A 20,130-nucleotide genomic window follows, 5' to 3' on the forward strand; every position below is an offset into this window, starting at 1 on the left:
GTAACCACTAGTCTGTTCGTTACATCTGTGAGTCTATCAGGTATGTCTTTTGCGAGCATTTTCTCCCAGTCTGTGGTTCATCTCCTCATTCTCTTGAGAGTATTTTTCGCAGGGTGGAAATTTTTTATTTTAATGAAATCCAGGTTATCAATTCTTCCTTTCATGGATTATGCCTTTGGGGTGTGTCTAAAAATTCATCTCCAAACCCAAGGTCATCTAGATTTTATCCTATGTTATCTATCTATCTCATAGTTTTGCATTTTATATTTAGGTCTGTGATCCATTTTGAGTTAATTTTTGTGAAGGGTGTAGGGTCTGTGCCTAGATTCACTTTTTTTTTTTCATGTGGATGTCCAGTTGTTCCAGCACCATTTGTTGAAAGACTATTTTTTTCTCCACAGTATTACCTTTGCTCATTTGTCAAAGATCAGTTGACTATATTTATGTGGGTCTGTTTATGGATTCTCTATTCTGTTCCATTGATCTATTTGTATATTTTCACCAATACCACACTGTCTTGCTTTCTATAGCTTTAAGTCTTGAAGTTGGATAGTGTCAGTTCTCTAATTTTGTTCTTCTCTTTCAGTATTGTGTTGGCTATTCTGAGTATTTTTGCCTCTCTATATAAACTTTAGAATCAGTTTTTTGATATCTACAAAATAACTTTCTGGGATTTTGATTGGGATTGCATTGAATCTATAGGTCAATTTGGGAAGAACTGACATCTTGACAATATTGAATCTATCTATGGAATATCTCTCCATTTAGTTCTTCTTTGATTTCTTTCAGTACAGGTTTGTAGTTTTCTTCATGCAGATTATATATATATATATATATATACACATATACATATATATATATATGTATATATATATAGTTAGATTTACACCTAAGTATTTCATTTTTCATTAACATTTTTTTCAAGTTGTGATTCTCTTCTCTTATCAGTACCTGTAGGTTTACCTCATTCTTCTAATGAATAGATAGCATCGTATTATGTGATTATGCTATAACTTGTTTAACAGTTTGGCATTGATGGACATTTTTCAAAATTTATTTTATTTTATTTTTTTATGTATTTTTGGCTGTGTTGGGTCTTCGTTTCTGTGCGAGGGCTTTCTCCAGTTGCTGCAAGCGGGGGCCACTCTTCATCGCGGTGTGCGGGCCTCTCACTATTGCGGCCTCTTTTGTTGCGGAGCACAGGCTCCAGACGCGCAGGCTCAGTAGTTGTGGCTCACGGGCCTAGTTCCTCCGCGGCACGTGGGATCTTCCCAGACCAGGGCTGGAACCCGTGTCCCCTGCATTGGCAGGCAGATTCTCAACCACTGCGCCACCAGGGAAGCCCCTGATGGACATTTTGTTTATCATGTTTTGCTGTCACAAGTAACATGTCAGTGAACATCCATAAATATATATCTTCATATATTCATGCTACTTTTTCTGTAGATTAGACTTTTAGATATAGAATTGCTGGGTCATAAAGTATCCACATTTTATATTTTAATAGATAATGCCAGGCTTCCCTGGTGGCGCAGTGGTTAAGAATCTGCCTGCCAATGCAGGGACACGGGTTCGAGCCCTGGCCTGGCAGATCCCACATGCCGCGGAGCAACTAAGCCCGTGTACCACAACTACTGAAGCCCGCGCACCGCAACGAAGACCCAACGCAGCCAAAAATAAAAATAAATAAAATAAATTTTAAAAAAAAGATAATGCCAAATTACTCTTCCAGAAAATTTGTACCAGTTTACATTCCCACCAACAATGTATGAGGATGCTTTTTCCTCCACATTGTTGCCAACTCTGAATATTCTCTTTTTACATTTTTTGGCTAATCAAATGGTATCTCATTTTTAAATTTCAGAGTTTAATTAGTTATTATCATTTTTGGTTGACTGATACAGATTCCTCTGATCATTAGTTGTTCATTTTCAATTGGGTTGTCTTATTGACTTGTAGGAGCTCTGTGTATCTTGGGATATGAACTCTTTGTATGTTACATATATTGCAAACATCTTCTGTTAACTGCTTTTGAGAATTCTTCCATTCTTCTTTTCTATTCCTTTCTCTTCCCATACCATCCTCAAAATTAAAGCTCCAAAATGGAACTCAGAGGAGGGTGGGCCAGGGGAGGATTAAGGTTTGGGAAATAAAGAGACTCATTTTTTTGCATCTTAGATTCTTTGGTTTGGTTATTATAGTCTGAAAGAGGTCCATATGGAGCAGCAGTAACTACCCATGGATATTCTTTTGGGTGTTGGAGTTTGCTGTAGGGCCTCCTGCACTTTTGGCCCCATGGAGCATCAGCCACTGAGACTTCTCGTAACAGGTGAAAAACACCCATCTTTGAGGCTATAACTCAGAATCATACCATTCCTGTGCTTGCTTAATTGAGAGTAAGCTTACTGTCATTGATATCAGAGTATTATTGGAATCAGAGCATATGAAAGGAAGGTCATTTTGGGGGACGTCATCTCTGATTTTTATGGGCGAGCCCTTACATTTTATTTTTAAAATTAAAACTTGTGTCTTAGATGTGGTCAAAGGTGAAAAGGTCAAGCCAGTATTTGAGGAACCACCCAATCCCACAAATGTGGAAGTAAGTCTGCAGCAGATGAAAGCCAATGACCCCAGCCTGCAAGAGGTCAACCTCAACAACATTAAGGTATTTCATTACGATTGTTGTCCGTTGAGGTCAGAAAACTTACTGGAGATGACTGATTGCCTGTTTTACACCTGTTTAAAATCCTTTGTACTCACTGGATTTTGAGGCACAATATCCTATTTGAAAGAAATGGGTTTTAAAAAAGAGTGATTCCTAGAATTCTTTGAAAAGAATCACAGTACTTGTGTTATACACAGTGTATTAGTTATCTATTGCTGAGTAACAAATTACTCCAAAACAACAAACAGTTATTACTTCACATAATTTCTGAGTGTCAGGAATCTGGGAGTGACTGGGCTGGACGGTTGTGGCTCAGGGTCTCAAATGAGGCTATGGTAAAGCTGTCAGCCAGAGCTGCACTTGTGTGAAGGCTTGACGTGGGCACAGAAATCCATTTCCTAGATGGCGCAGTCATGTGTCTGTTGGCAGGAGGCGTCAGTTTCTCAGAACGTGGATCTCTCAGCAGGGCTGCCTGAGTGTCCTCACATCATGACAACTGGCTTCCCCCAGAGCAAGTGATCCAAGAGAAAAAAATAGAGACTAAACTGGAAGCCACAGTGCCTTTTATGACATATTCTTTGAAGTCACACATTGTCACTTCTGCTTTGACCATAAGTCATGTCACTCTCAAAGGGAGGGTAAGATGTGTGTGTGTGTGTGTGTGTGTGTGAGAGAGAGAGAGAGAGAACTGCCTGACATCTTTTTTGTTCATTCTTTTTGGGCCAGTTTCTAGCATTTAATAATATTAACTGATTTTTATTAAGTACTCACTATGTGCCATGTCCTTTGCTAAATACTTGAAATTCATTATCTCATTGAATCCTTAGTGGGACTTAAAGACGTTCAGTTGCCCACAGTCACAGAGCTGGGCTGTAGTGCTCTGTAAACTCACATTAGCCTCTAGCTGTGCCCCGTACTGTCTGCCTCCCCAGTGCCCAGTACTAGGCTAAGTGCTATGGAAGAGGAAGTAAGAGTCACGTGGTATTCATTCTGAAGAACTTAAATTACGAGAAAAACCCTAAGCGAATAATTACATGATGTGGTCAGCCCCCACATGTGGAACTGTGGGTAAGGAAAATTTTGATCCTGCCTAGGAGAGCCAATAAACCAAGGAGGTGATATTTCTGCAGGGTCTTGAAGGCTGAGTAGGAATTAGAGCAAAGGATAAAGGAATTTCTAGGCAAAAGGAAAAGCATATCTAAAGGTATGGACGAAAGAAAGACCATGGGATAGTAAAAGAATGGCAAGCAGGTCAGTCTGGCTAAAATATAGACAATGAAAAAAGGAAAGAGGAAAGTGTGCTGTATGCATAATTTGGACAGTAGGGTAAACAGAAGTGATGCCAGATGTCACATCGTGTTAGATTCCCTTATTGGACACTAAGTGGTGCTATTTGGCTTAGGATAGGTTGGTTGCTAGAGAATGGGTGATGAAAGTCTTTTAGAGAGGATAACATCTAAACATACAAGGTATTTAAAAGCTGTTGGTCCTTAGCTTGGGGTGAAGGTGCTGCAGAATGATTCATCAAGGATCTGTGTCTTCCTCATCTTAGAACATTCCAATTCCAACCCTGAAGGAATTTGCAAAGGCTCTGGAGACCAATACTCACGTGAAAAAGTTCAGCCTGGCCGCAACCCGCAGCAATGACCCTGTGGCGATTGTGAGTAAAATTCTTAGAAATATAACATGAAAATATTTAATTCATTAGAAGCTATTTTTAATTTGTTTTATCAATTAGCAATGTTCAGATCGGGTAAACTTATCTTCTGTATAGTTAATAAACAAAATTAGTTATAATGAGACAGTAAAACAAGAACCCAACTGTCAGGCACTTTGAATTCACTAGAATTTTGTTAGCACTACACTTTTTGGTATTTAGCTAAATAAATATTTAGATTTTTGTTCTGTGCTTAGCACAAATTTTCTGAAACGTTTGTATCTACAGTAACATTCTGTCCCAGTAAATGGATATTATGAGACCCCCCCCGCCGCCAAAGCCTACAGGAACTCGGCCCATATAAAAAATGTTAACATATATTTCATTTTAATCTTTGAAATGGATTAATGTGTCTCAAAAATATTTTAAACAACCAAATCTTGAAACATTTTTTGTTTGATACTGTTAACCAGAATATGAAAAAAATAAACAACCAAAAGCCCTATTCCTTCTATGCACTTTAGATAATTCAGGTAAATAAGGAAGCCCCTGGACCCAAGTAAATACTACTGCCATTGCCATTATCAGCGTTAACCCTCCTATTAATAGCTCACATTTCTTGAACAATTAGTAAATGCCAGTGCTGATCTCTGTGCTTTACTCACATCATCTCACCTAATCCTCACTATGATACAGTGAGGTATGTACTATTATTAGTTCCCACTCTAACAAATGAGCAATTTGAGTCTCAGAAAGGTTAAGTAACTTTTCCAAAGTAACACAACCAGCAAGTGGCAGAGCCAGGATTCACCACCAGGTCTTTCTTGTTCCACAACCAGGATGCCTACCCACCAAGCTATGCTATATTTACATACTGTGCCTCACTGCCGTACGTTTGCTAAACTATGGCGGTTGTCAGAAGCCTGAGCATCAGGCTACATCGGTGGTTCTACAGCATCTTATTCTCAGCACTTGAATTAAGCTAGAAAAATGAAAGTTTTCTTGACTTGATGATGTGATTCAAAGTAACATGTCTTTTGGAAGATCTAAAAGAGCATTAGGGACTTCCCTGGTGGCACAGTGGTTAAGAATCCGCCTGCCAATGCAGGGGACACGGGTTCGATCCCTGGTCCGGGAAGATCCCACATGCTGCAGAGCAACTAACCCTGTGTGCCACAACTACTGAGCCTGTGCTCTAGAGCCCGCGAGCCACAACTACTGAGCCCACGTGCCACATCTACTGAAGCCTGCACGCCTAGAGCCCATGCTTTGCAGCAAGAGAAGCCACCGCAATGAGAAGCCTGCGCACCGCAACAAAGAGTAGCCCCCGCTCGCCGCAACTAGAGAAAAGCCCGTGTGTGGTAATGAAGACCCAACGCAGCCAAAAATAAGTTTAAAAAAATAGCATTAAAAACGGACAACATGAAAGTAATGACTACCCATCACAGTGTTGGCACAGAGTAGATATTTGAAAAATACTTGTTAAATGAATGAATGAACATGCTCTCCAACCTCTCGGCATTAGACAATATTTCCATGATGACGACAGCAAATTTGAATTAAGCACTCATGTAAAAGAGGGGCTAAGCTACAGAACTGATGTTTTCACCAGCAATTCTTACATATCTAAATTTGTAGGTTGAAAGCAGTTTTGAATTTGAAACCTATCATTAAAATAGAAAAAGAGCAGAACTAGATTATTGGTAAGGTGAAGTTAGCAATTTAAGGGTTCTTATCTGTGTATGATTTTGTGTATAATCTCTGCCCTTTAGTAGGTTTGTTTTCAATAAAGCAAAAATATTCACAATACATTTTGTAAGTAAGTAACTAAAGGGATAAAGAAATGATTTGTCATTTCTGTTTAATATATTATTTACAGTGAAATGGCAGGGATGCAAATAGTGTATAGTTCATTGTCAGCACTACTAGTAAGCGGTCTAACGTCTAAGTCAAATAGATAACTTGCTAAATGGACTAAATAAATTTCAAATATAATAATCTCTTTGTAACTGTTTCTAATCCAACAACTATGTATTGGATGTATGCCATGTGACAAGCAAACCATACAACTTCAAGGAAAAACTGTTATCCTTGAGGGTGTGAAAAAAAAGCCTCTTTCAGCCTTATGCCTGGATGGCTTCACATGGTCCAGCCCTCACCTGGCTGACCCCAGGTGGTTCCCCTTTCAGCTATGCTATAGTCAGGAAAGAACTTTTCTATAGGTTGTAATTTGGTTGATTACCCCACAGGCAACAGAGATATTCAGACTGTTATTATGGCTGAACCACTTGCTGTTGAGAATTATGAATCAGCATTAAAGCAAGAGCTTCAAGAGACTTTTCTATGTAAGGTTCAGAAACAGATTCAACAAAGTACTTGTGGGATTATTGTGAATATAGGCCAGCTATGTGTATGTGAGATGACATTATCCCCATTTTACAGATGTGGCAACTGAGGCTCAGAGTTTGAGTAATTTAAGATTACCCAGCATGTGGCCAAGCCAGGAAGCAAACTTAAGTGACCTGTAATCAAATTCAGTTTGCCATGCTCCAAGCACTTCCACATAACCACACCTATAGCAGGGAGTATTAATGAAACTTGCCACAGTAATGAATGCCGATGGTAGAGAAAAGGCCCAAATATGTAAAAGAATGCTATTACATATTATTAACAGGTATGCCACATAAAAATCAGAAGTTTCGGACAGCATTCTCCAATAGGAATAAAATGAGAACCACAAATGTAAGCCACATGTGTAACTAAATTTTCCAGTAACCACATTAAAAAAAAACAAAAAAAAAATGGTGAAATTAAACTTAATAATGTATTTTATTTAAACCACCATATCCAAAATATCATCATTTCAAAATGTAATGTGAAGATGTAATGAGGTCTTTTACAGTATTTTTTCCATACTACATCTTTGAAATCCAATGCATGTTTTACATTTACAGCACATCTTGATTCAGAACAGGTGCTTTTTCAGGGCTTCATAGCCACCTGTGTCCTGTGGCTACCACTGGAATAGTACAGGTTTGGACAGTGCAGGAAACTGCTTTTCCGGGCAATTCTATAAAGTACTGAAAGCAAAACCTTCTCTTTAAAAATGTATTTCTACTCTAATTATTTATGTAACCTTCAAGAAATCTAGTCTTCGTTTTACTAATGTTATTATCCCCAGCACATGTAATAGATGCTCAAATATTTGCTGAACTGTGGTGAACCTGGGCCTACAGCCCAGGGTTATGTTTGGCTGGATCTCTCTTCCCTGTTTTGTTCAGTATGTGAAAAGTGTTTTCTCAAGTTTAAAAGAAATTGGCAGGATTGTGGCTACTTGCCAGGAGGTCCTGCAACTTTTTTACAAAGGCCTAATTGCTCTGACATTTTGTTATTCTAGTAATAGAAGTAAATCCCAAAGCGTGGAGCGTCCATAAGGAAAGGCTTGATGCATTCCCTTCTGGGGCTCTAATTAAAATGCATACACTTAATTCTAACTAAAGACCTAGCACTGAATAAATGCACTTTAATTTACATGGTGTACAATAGCATCAGTCCAAATCCTTGAGCTTCCTGGTAGTTCAAGCAACTGCTTGACTAATACACAGGATTATTCTTCTAGTCCAGTGATTGTCAACTCAGGGTGATTGTGCCCTCCAGGAACATTTGGCAGTGTCTGGAGATATTTTGGGTTGTCATGACTGGGAGGGGTACTGTTGGCATTTCGTGGGTCTCAGAGACTGCTAAACCTCCTACAATACACCAGACAACCTCCCACAACAAAGAATTATCCAGCTTCATGTCAATAGACCCGAGGAAACCCTGTTCTTGTCCCAAGTTGGATTCCTTCTCCTCTTCCTTCTTCTTGTCTTCTCTGCCATAAAAGCAGTTAAAATAGTTCAGAAGTTCCTTGTTCTGCTCCCCAGAGCAATCACTATTAGCAGTTTGTTTTTCATTCTTCTCATTGTCTGTATGACTTTAATTAAAGTGGTTTTCAATCCTTGCTGAACATTAGTCACCTGGAGAGCTTTTCAAAAATGCAGTTGTAAATCAATCAACTACACTTCAATAACAAAAAACAAAACGAATAAAAAAAGCAACTGTCCAGGCCACAGCCTGAGATTCTGATTTAATTCATCTGGGGTGGGGCCCAAGTACTGCTATATTTTTTAAAGCTTCCAGGTCATTCTAATATGCAACCAGGGTAGAAAAGCACTAATATACGTGCACTTATATTTTTGATTAATTATCTTAGACAATTTTTGATTCTCCATTAGAAAAGATGAGGGCAGTTCTGTACTCACTCTACCTTCTATTCCTCCTTCCTTTTCTACCTCTGAATTGTAGTTATTCTATTATTTCACACATTTGAGCTTTATACATTTTATGTCATTATATTCTGTTATGTATATAGATTGACTCCAAAAACATTAAAACATCACCAGCATTTACAATTATCTGGCTGTATAAATATATAAATCTCTGTTCTCATGGGCCTTAAAATCTGGTGACTAATGGCAGTCTGATTCTTGTTCCTTTGTGAGTAAATTTTTCTTGCTAAAAACTTTTAGGACTCTCTCTTTTCTCCTGGAGTTCTGAAATTTCACCTGTATGTGCTCGCATAGTCTTTTATTTAGTCTGCTGAGCATCCAGCAGGTTCTTTCAGATAAAAACTTGAAGCTTTCTTTAACTCTGGGAAATCTTTCCCTATTATTTTATAGTTTCTTCCTTTCTGTTGTCTTTTTTTTTTTTTTTTGGTCCTTCTGAAACTCCAATAAGATGAATGTTGAGCTTCTGGATCTTTCCCTCCGTACCTCCTAACATTTCTCTTGTATTTTCTCTTTGTCTTTTACTCTACATTTTTTAAAACATCCTCAGTTCCGTATTCTAGATCACCAACTTGCTCTTCAGCCATGATCATTTTATAATTCTAAATGCCCATTGCTTTTTAAAATTTCAGTGTAGTACAGATTTTCAAAACTTTTTCTTGTTTGTTGTCCTCTTTTTTAAAATATATGTAATAGCCAATATTTATTTATTTTATGGCTACAATGTTTTTTCTTTCTCTTTTTTCTTCTTTTTTTTTTTTTTTGAAGTAGGGCAGGGTGGCGAGAGACTATAACAATTAGAAGTTTTACATATTTATGTTTTCTGACTAATCTCTGTTCCCTGTATGGCATGTTCTCCTGTTTGGTCAACTTGGCTTTTCTCTTTCATGGTGTTGGTTTTCCTAATATGTCTAGTAATCATTGGTTGCCTGGTCATATTTCCAGATAGAGAACAAAACTGATTTGTGTAAACTGGGACTATTTCCTCTCCTGTTATGTCGATCTGGTTCACCAACAGATCTCTCCCTTATAAGGGAAGCCCCTTTATGTTTCTCCATTTGTTACCAACTGACAGGCCATATATTTTATTGATTAATTATTGACTCTGCCCCCCTACTCAAATATAAGCTCCCTAGAACAGGGATTTTTGTTTTCTCTACTGCTAGCACACAGTAGAAGCCTGATAAATAGTCTTTTTTGGTTGAATGAATGAATGAATGAGTGAGTGCTTTTGTAAGCAGGCAGGTGAATTGATTGGTGGCCTTCTCTGCATTGTGTGCATGAGAAGCTGGCAGGCAACCAGGGAGTCCTCTGCAAGTGCTCCAGGTTGTAGGGCTTCACTCTGCAAGGGATACATTTCAGTATATTTCCTTCCTGGGCAATGGCCGCCTCTCTCCTCTCCCTTCTCTGACACAGTATCTGGTGGAAGATCTGGAGGTGCCTCAGTTTCTGCACTGCTTCTCTCTTGGGACCTAGCACCCTCACTAGAGCCTCTTCCTGGGAGATTTCTCACTGATGGTTATGCAGGCAGTTGCTCTTTTTTCAGGGAAGCCGCAGGGAGGGATGGTGTGCTCACCACCTGCTCTAGCTGACCCACCTGTTCCTAAGGCAGCCCCTTTTTTTTTGCGGTATGCGGGCCTCTCACTGTTGTGGCCTCTCCCGTTGTGGAGCACAGGCTCCGAACACGCAGGCTCAGCGGCCATGGCTCATGGGCCCAGCCGCTCCACAGCATGTGGGATCTTCCTGGACTGGGGCACGAACCCGTGTCCCCTGCATCGGCAGGCGGACTCTCAACCACTGCGCCACCAGGGAAGCCCGCTAAGGCAGCTCTTTAATGAGACACCCTAATCAGCTTTTACCTCTGGCATCTCAGGCAATTTTATGCTAATTTCTCCACCAATCGTTCTGTTTTCTGTATTCTAGCAATTCTTCAAGATAATGGCCCTCTTTTTTTTGTTTTCTTGCACTGTGAGAGTTCCAGCCACTTAAAAATTATATCTTTTCTTCATGACAGTGGGAAACTTTGGGAATAAAGGGAGCAGACAGGTTCATGTGTGCAGTCTGCTGTCTTGAACTGGGAGGAGTCTTCAGCGGTTCCAAAAGTTATCTTTGAAAAATCCTGATTTGTGATGACCTGAAGTAGTGCCCAAATGCTAGTCAATGATAAAAAATTTTTATCCATTCATAGTAAAAGGGAAAAAATGAAATAATTCTGAGATTACGTCCTTTCTACACTTTTCCTAATGTTAAAATGCGTTTTCTCAAAAAAAAAATTGACATTGATAACAGATGGTAGTGAGGTTTTTTTTTTTATGTCCTTCCTTACTTAATAAAACAAAGTTGTTGGGCTTCCCTGGTGGTGCAGTGGTTGAGAGTCCACCTGCCGATGCAGGGGACACGGGTTCGTGCCCCGGTCCAGGAAGATCCCACATGCCGCGGAGCGGCTGGGCCCGTGAGCCATGGCCACTGAGCCTGCGCGTCCGGAGCCTGTGCTCCGCAACAGGAGAGGCCACAACAGTGAGAGGTCCGCGTACCGAAAAAACAAAAACAAAGTTGTTAATTCTATGTCAGTATCCTTTTTTTTTAGTTTTGCATGTATGTGAAATTCATAAGTCTGGACGGCTGAACTGAACTATCTTTATTGCATTTTTAAATTATTATCTTTGTTACTTGGAGGTGAAAGTATGATTTAACTAAGGTTTTCTTTAAGTACTGTAAAAAATATGTATTTAATGTGGAGGTGGGAAGCTTAGTAAATAAATCTTCAGAAACCCTAATGGTTATTTTCTTTTTCACATAATAAGGCTTTTGCAGATATGCTAAAAGTAAACAAGACCTTGAAAAGTCTGAACATAGAATCTAATTTTATCACTGGTACTGGGATCCTGGCCCTTGTAGAGGCACTCAAAGAAAATGACACCTTGACAGAGATCAAGATCGACAACCAGGTGAGTTAATGCACAGGGTACATGTGAAAGGGAGGAATACCACAATGGAGGGAGTTAAAAGACAAAGTTCTGTGATTTAACTTGATGTTCTGGCTTTCTGGTAAATTATGACAGCTTCCGGCGTGTGGAGGGTGTGTGGGAGAGCATATTAATAATTAAACGGTGCACAGTGGGGAAACCTGAGACAGAAAGCTCTCCCCAGCCCTGCGCTAGTCAGGCACCAGAGGAGGAAAAAGAGGAGATGGGGGCAGAGGTGTTGACAGCTGCTTTGTTCAGCCTTCATCATCCTTGCCTCTTAGCAGGAACTTCAGCGCAGTCCTGCCCCAGCCTTGCTGTTGCCTCTCACTGGGACTATGAGAAAAGCGGAATGGCCACACCCAGAAACAGACTCCTTGTCCTTGGTTGGAGGCTGCCAGAGCCAAAAGAGCAGTTCTGGGCTCCTGCTGTCTGGTGCTAGATACAGAGCCTTGTTTCAAGGACTCGGGGTTCTAGTAGATGGCCTGGCTTAGAGTAGTACGCCATACCCACAGTGTGATCACAATCTCAGCTCTGCTGCAGCATTGCTCCAGGTCCCACCAACAGCCAAAGCAAGCCACTTTTCTGGAGCCACCCCCTCCTGTACCCCGAAGACCTCTTTTTCCCAGCATCAGCCTACAGTGTTGCTGTAGTCGCTCTGCTGGTTTCAGCTGGTTCCTGCTCTCAGATAGCAACTCTCAGTTCTCAGCATGATGCTGTGCCCTTCCCCTTTGGCTACAGGGACGTGTCTGCAGTGGGATTCAGTGAATCTGCGAGGTCTAGACACTGTATAGTTGGAATAAAGGGCCTTGGAATGGACCAGAAAGAGGAGAAAGCAAAGAGACTTGTGCTGTGAGCATTCCCCTGTGGGGTGACGGGACGGGCAGTAGGGGAAGTGACCCCTGCATGTCTAGGAAAATCCCTGGTCTAGACCCTCCAAGATGTGATGAAGCCCCAGGGTCCCACTCAAGACTATTGCCTAAGCCTGGCGACCCCCAACAGATCCCATGAATAGTTCTACTCTCCTTTTTTTTTTTTTTTGCGGTACGCGGGCCTCTCACTGTTGTGGCCTCTCCTGTTGTGGAGCACAGGCTCCGGATGCGCAGGCTCAGCGGCCATGGCTCATGGGCCCAGCCATTCCGCGGCATGCGGGATCTTCCCGGACCGGGGCACGAACCCGTGTCCCTGCATCGGCAGGCGGACTCTCAACCACTACGCCACCAGGGAAGCCCTCTGCCCTCCTTTTCTTTTTTTTTTTTGCTAACCAGAACAAGTGGGCTGTTTCAGTGCAGGTCCTCTGTCCCTAGACTCCTCCTGAGCCTTGTTGCCAGGGGAGCAGGGGAACCCCACCAGGAGACAGGTACTCCCTCACTCTCACCCTCCCTAGAAGGGATGCATTATCAGAACACCTTTCCCTTGCAGAGGTGTGGAGTGAATCCCTGGGAATGTGCACACGTGGCTGTACACACTTAGGAAGCTTGCTGCTGTGTATCCTAATGTGTCCATCTGCTAGTAAATTAGGGAGTGGGAGAGTAGGAAAACAAGCTAGAGGGAAATATTAAGTGAGTGAAAAGAAGTGATAGCTCAGGGATATATATCAAATAGGCTAGTATCAGGAGGAAGTTATGAGGACTCTTCGTAAATATTTCCAAGAGTGCTAAGACAGATTTGGATACCTCATTCCAAAGTATGTTTAACTTTCTGTGTTGGTTCAGGCCATTGTGAAACCCCATATCTGAAATAATGTTCCAGGTACTTTGTTACCAGTTCCTTGTAAGATACTACCTAGTTAGGGTTGCCAGATAAAATACAGTTAAATTTGAATTTCAGATAAACAGTGAATTATTTTTAGTACAAGTATGTCCCATGAAACATTTGGGACATACTTTTACTAAAACATTATTTGTTATTTATTGAAATTCAAATTTAATTGTGTGTCCTGTTTTTTTATTTACTAAATCTAGCAACCTTATACCTATTAAATGAGCTGAAATCCTGAAAATTTAGGATAGCTTTTTAGAATGCATGTGAAGAAGACCCTGAAATATAAAGTCTGCTCTCTTAAATCCCTCTGAAGCATCAAACCTCATCTCCTGTCCTCAGTCATCTAGGGGTGGATTTGTGTAATTTTTCAACTTTCATCTCGCAGTACGCCTCTGAAATGGCTTCTCTTTACTTATGATAAGAAAGAGTGTTAAGTTCTAAAGCAACTGGAAAAATTATTTGCTTTATTCCAATGAAGGAAATTCAGACTCAAAACTTCTCTTCCATCCAGATTTTCTTCATTGACTCATAGACTGTTAGAAGTAGACCTCAGTTTCCTCATCTGTACAGTGAAGGGTCTGAAATAAAATAATCTCTAAGACAGGTTCCTCAGGAAGGGCCAGCAGCTGAGACCAATTTAGCATCATTGCAGCAGGCAGCTGCACCAAAATGAAGGCCTGCTGAGAATCCAGCACTGGCGTGAGCTGCCATGACTAAGCTCCAGGTAAACAAGTGATGATTTAATCAGGTGCCCCTGTGAGAAGAACAATCAGTGATGCATATTAATGAAACAGATGGGTAACTGCTAAATAAATTTGAGTAGAGAAAAAAGGTCACAAAAAAGGTGATCTGAAGGACTGTGTGCTTAACTTTTGTTTCTTTTTCTTTGTATTTAGTGATTTAAAATAAAAAAGAGAAACATCCAAATTATAAGAAATTTTGGTGCCCATTTGTTGCCCTGGGTTTATACAACACAAAAGATCTCAAATAAAAAAAAAGACTCAGGCTAAGAAAGAAAGATGCTCTATGCTATATTACTTTCTCCCCTTCTTTTATATACCCTCCTCCCAATATAATTTTCTTCGGCTCTTATATCCTTTTATCACCACAGCATGCTCAAGCTGTATATTACCCAAATCTAAGACTCCAAATGCCTAAGGTTTGTGAGGGGAAATAGAGGGGTGTTATGTCATCCCCCTCAGTCAGCTACATCCATCTTGAGCTCCTTCTGCCCTTGGATAGCACCTTTGGCCCACCCCAGGGGCATAAGCCATAACTATGGCAGCCCCGACCTTAGCTCAAGTCTCAATCTCTAATACAGCCCCGTTGTTTGAAAGTGTGTCATGGACTAAAGTTGCTCATGAAACTTTGAGGTCAGTATCTCTTACCTTTTTACTGCCTCTCACTCCCATGGCCCTACACTGCTGAGAACAGTAAGCTCTATACTGTGGATGCCCAGAATTGTTATTTTCTGACTGGAAATATCACATTTTGTTCATTTCTTGGGGAGAGACTCCTTTGACAGGTTGCTGGATGAAAAGAAAGAAGAGGAACAGAGTTAAGCCTTAGAACTTGCCTAGAACACAAAAATTCCTCCATTAACTTTTCTTCTTCATCTGCCCAATACTTAAATTTTCCAAATTTAAAAGATATATATATATTTAAATATATCTTTTAATATGTTACATATTTTAATATATTTAATGTATTTAAAAGGTGTGTGTATATATATATATTTAATATATTTAATCAAAATTGCATGATTCAGGCACAGACATAGAATTGGCAAAGCTACAGGGTCCAGAAACACACCCAAGTACACCTGAGAATTTTGCAGCAAGGTAGTATTTCAACTCAGCAGGGAAAGAATGAAGTAAAAGATGGTGGGTCTATTCACTAGCATTTTTTTTTAAAAATTTCTATTGGAGAATAGTTGATTTACAATGTTGTGACTCAGTAGCATTTTGGAACAAAATTACGTTGGGGCTCTATCTTAATTCTTCTACTAAAATTCATTCCAGGTAAAATGAAGATTTAAATATTAAAATATATGAAATCATAAAACAAATGGAAGAAATGAGAAGTAGAGAGGCTTCCTCAACATGACATAAAATCTAAGAGACTAATAAATTTGACTATATGAAAATGAAAAAGGGTCTTAATCAGAAAGTCAAAAGACAAACTGAGCAAAGTTTTTTTAGCATGTTTGACAAAGGGCTAATTTCCTAATATATAAATTTTAAAAACAGGAACCACAAGCTGGTAGAAAAATATACAAATGACAGAGGTTGGTAGTTTCCAAACAAAGAAATACAAATGCATAAGAAAATTAATTGTTCTTAGTCATAATTTGAGAAATGCAAATTGAAGCAATTAAATAAATACAAGTGAAATAAATCTTTACCCCTTAGATTGAAAAAGGTGAAAAAGATTCATAATATCCCATGTTGGCTAAAGTAGGGAACGCTAGCTCTCCAACACTATCGGCAGGAGTAAAAATTGTCACAACCTTTGATGGTAAGTCAGTAATTTATCAAAATTTGAAACATGCTTACTCTTGGGCCCAGCTATAATTTGTCCTACAGGCACACTGGCAGAAATGCCTCAGGACATACTTTGTGTGCAAGGGAAGTTCACCATAGCATAGTTTGGAATAGGAATGGAAAGGAATGTAGCAGTCAGTAGAGCAAAGCTAAATAAATTATGATCACTTACTACAATACAGTGCTGCGCAATTGTTTACAAGGATGAGGGAAACATACTTACCTACGTGAAAAGATGTTCTTAATGTTAAATGAAGAATAAAAACATGTTTCAGAACAATATGCTAGTGTGACCCATTTATGTGAAAAAAAGCCTAAATGTACATGTGATTACGCAGACATATGAATGCACAGAAAATGTTTCAAAGACTACATGCCAAACTGGCTTTCTGTATGGGGAATGGGAATACTGGGGAAAGGGAGCTTTTATATTTTACACACTTTTTTTGTTTGTCTTTTCTTTGTACTTTCTAAAAATATTAATTTATATAGTATGAAAAAATATACTATGTTCCTTAAATTTAACTGTAAATTCCTAAATGTACATGCCCTGTTTTTTAACTCTACTTTTTAAATTATTATTCTATGTCTCAACTTAAAAAGCAAACAGACAAAAAAACCTCTTTCCACCAACTCAGAAAACTTAGGGGATTTTTCTGTAATCCAATAACCCCTTCAGTGTTTGATAATTCAACTAGCTATAGTTCAAACCACTTTAATAAAGCCTCTTGAGGATCTCTTAGTGAGACTGTTGGGAGAGAATGACCCATCTTCAGTTATTTTTGGATATGGACCCCAGAATAGAAAATCCCGTAATTGGATTATTGCTATAAGACAGTGTCACTATTAAAAAAAACACCCCTTGTTTAAACAGCAGATACTGGGGTAATTGGAAACACCAAGTGTTCGTTTTGCTTTAATTTTACATCTGGAATTGTCTTTTCCTTCATAAATAATTTGCTTAGTCTTTTCAGTTTAACATGCCAGCAAATTCAGCTGTCTGTTGGATTTTGCTCCTCCACAAGGAACAGGTCTCAAATAACTGTATGAGAGAAAATACCTCAAGTGATTTTGTCCCTTTCAATTTGAGACTTTTGCCTTTTTGTCCAACAAATAGCCATGCATCTTTCCCATGTGAGTAACTGTTTCCTCTTCCTTCTTGGCCATTCTCTGTATGTGTCCACACCTGCAATCAGAGACAGCAGTTGGGAACAGCCGTAGAGATGGAAATTGCCCAGATGCTCGAGGAGAATTCAAGGATCCTCAAGTTTGGATATCAGTTTACCAAGCAAGGACCACGAACAAGAGTGGCAGCTGCCATCACAAAGAATAATGACCTGGGTAATGCAGCCATAATATGTGCTGTTAGCAATTAGAAGAGCAGGATGACCATTCATTTCTCCACTTCAGATATAACATCTCACAGATACCTTTCCACTGGCCTTTGGTGTTAGCCCTTCATCAGAAGCACATTATTACATGGTCATGGGAACCCTCATCATCTTCACAGTGTTTAAGGTTTATTGTAGCATGCTTTCAAGAGGAACTGTTTGTTCATTTTTTTCCAGACAGGCTTTGATTTTTGCTTGATTTCCTTTGTGCATTTACTTCTCCTTTACTTACTTCTTACATGTAATCACCCTCTGTTGTTATCTACACCACAAGATGGACACAGTGACATGGAAATTCCCAATTCACTTATGTTTGACTCCTGACTGTGCTTTTGTACTTGGGTTTAAGTATGGTTATTGGTGATTTACATGTGAAATGACCTAACAGAGCTGTGTTTTTTAAAGGTTAAGCTCAGAAGTAGCTTTTTCAGTTAGCCTCTCTTTAATCTTTCCTGCTACCCACTCTTTGATGAGGACTTCTCTTAGAATGAGGTGGGGCATGTCCTGATCAACCACAGCAAAAAAGGATGGGACTGATTGGGAAGGCTTGGTCTGGGGACATCCCAGCCACCTGAAGCAGTGTGGAGCAAGACCATCCAGGTGCAGATAGTCCACTTGGCAAGCAGTCTGCCAATAACAGAGCTCAGTCCCCAGTCTGAGGTTCAGGGACAGAATGCCAGACCTTGGACGGGGCAACTGGACAAGGTGACCCACCAAATATAGTGCTGGCCATGGAGAGGGTTCAGATGGTGGACAAGATGGAAGTTAAGGGTTAGAACCGGAAGGGGGCAGGTACATGTTAGTGTCCAGTTTGCTGCCCAAGACCCTGAGGCCCAGCAAAGGTTCAGTGAATGGCACCCAGAGGCTGGCCAGGCATATGGCAATGCCTGCCTCCAAGGTGCAAAGGGTGAGGCTCAGGGGGCAGCCCAGCAAACAGGGCTTTGGGGAATGATTAGAGCAGCAGTTGGAAGATTCCTGGGAAAACACATGGGTCCTCATCTGAACAGCACAGAGAGCAAAGAAAAAAGGCAAAACAAGAGGTCTGAAGTAAATGGAGAGGCAGTCCTGAGACCAGGAGCGGCAGCTGTGGGCAGCAGCTTTTGTTGAATTTTCTGTAGCCGAGCAGGAGCAGTCTGGGCTATTTAAAGTGGGAAGTTGAGGCAGGGCCACAGCCAGGGCACCTTTTTTTTTTTGCCAAATCCAGGAAGATTGGAGCAGCCCTCTTCCTATCCACCAGAGGAGCCTGCAGGTGGGGAGGTGAGAGGGGGAAGAAGAGGGTTGCAGAAACTGGGAAGGCAGTCAGGGCAGCTTCTTTGATACTAAGTACCAGATTAAAGGAAGCTTAATCTCTTGAGTTTGCTAGCCATCTGAATCATACCTTCCTTGGAGGTTGATACTTCGAAGTTTCCATTTAAAACAGATTTAGAAACATTAAATTTCTGTTTGCAGCTCCTCTTGGTTTTCAATCCAAAATCAGAATTGTGAATGTGTCATCCTGGGGAGTTAGTTATAGCCAGTTCGTGACTGAGTTACACAGAAGCTGAGAAGATGTGTTGTGGATAAGTAAACGTGAAAATATTTAGAAGTTCAGTGTTTCGTGGGTTTGTTCTGGACCTTCTACTCCATAGAAATGGTAGAGCTCTAACATTCAAGTTCCCAACTATCAGACTTAGCTTTATTTGAATGTAAATTACAAAAGACACTGGACTAATCTATCATTTCCATTTATTGCCACGGGTAATTAAATATTGAAATTTTTGATAACTGTATTCTCAAGTGTGTGAGATTGCTATTCTGTGTGATTATTGTTGTTTGTCTGAAGTTTAAGAAATATTCCTTCATTTTGTCTTTTTAAACCTTTCTTTCTCACCTAGTTCGTAAAAAGCGAGTTGAAGGAGACCGAAGATAAACTTCCAGAAGAAGAGGAAGTGGCAATTTCACCATGGTGGCAATTTCAAAACAAAAGCTCTTCTCCTTCTCCTTTGGGACCATTTTATCAAAGGTTGTTCATTTCCGTTAACCACACAACTAATAATTTAATTGTTATTCTTTTTTAGCACTACGTATTTGTCTGGGATTTTTAAACATATACGATTGTTTTATTTGCTCACGGGCACCTCTGGCAACTTGCACCAATGGACTTATGCAGATCTTAGTGGGTGACAACAATTGAAAATGGTTTAGTGACTTTCATATTGGGCGGTCTTGCTTTCTTACATGAACTATTTTGTTTTAACCATTGAAAGGAACTTGGTATATAAATGTGTTTGTAACTGTGATTAAGATAGAGGCCTATCTCTGTTTACATGCATAGCTTTGAGTTAGGCTAAATACATCAGAAGCGTTCTGCTGACCACATACGAAGTTAGTATTGCCAATCTTTCACTGGGTGAAAAAATGTGACCAACTTAACACAAATTCTCCCTTAGTTCCAGAAAAATCACTAAATGCACATGCCCTACTGGTTGAAGATCAGTGGTGTCATCTTCATAAAAAGAAGACAGCATTTTGATACATAAGCATAGCTTTAGCAAATAGGTATGAAATATTCTTTCACCCACAAAAATAGCTTCAAACCAGACTCATAAGTAGCAAAATGAATTAGCATACCTACTTTTACTGATTATTTCACATAAATTTGATCTTTAACATCACTCTATGGATAGCTTTCTACAAAGATGTTTTAAAGTTTTCCAGCCATGATGGCAAATTTTTAAATTTTAGCAAGAGGGAAGCTTTTAAAATAGTACATTCCTAAATAAAATAATAATAACGCACCTTAAGGTTGTCTGTTACACATGATTGCATTATTTTGGCAAATT

The 20,130-nt window shown here is 39.8% G+C and overlaps 1 protein-coding gene across 2 annotated transcripts in view; it reads left to right on the forward strand.

The window, feature by feature from the left end:
• Nucleotides 1-19,316, forward strand: part of TMOD2 (tropomodulin 2) — a 44,930-nt gene extending 25,614 nt beyond the window's left edge. For both annotated transcript variants that reach the window (XM_082620090.1, XM_082620089.1), the window contains exons 6-10: nucleotides 2,535-2,665; nucleotides 4,218-4,325; nucleotides 11,452-11,595; nucleotides 17,114-17,258; nucleotides 19,183-19,316. In XM_082620090.1, the coding sequence (XP_082476216.1) occupies nucleotides 2,535-2,665; nucleotides 4,218-4,325; nucleotides 11,452-11,595; nucleotides 17,114-17,258; nucleotides 19,183-19,217 (563 nt within the window). In that variant the 3' untranslated portion in view covers nucleotides 19,218-19,316. The remainder of the gene's footprint in view (nucleotides 1-2,534; nucleotides 2,666-4,217; nucleotides 4,326-11,451; nucleotides 11,596-17,113; nucleotides 17,259-19,182) is intronic.
• The last annotated feature ends 814 nt before the right edge of the window (nucleotides 19,317-20,130 follow it).

Source organism: Mesoplodon mirus (genome assembly GCF_964341445.2).
Source record: "Mesoplodon mirus genome assembly, chromosome: 4".
NCBI lineage: Eukaryota > Metazoa > Chordata > Mammalia > Artiodactyla > Ziphiidae > Mesoplodon > Mesoplodon mirus.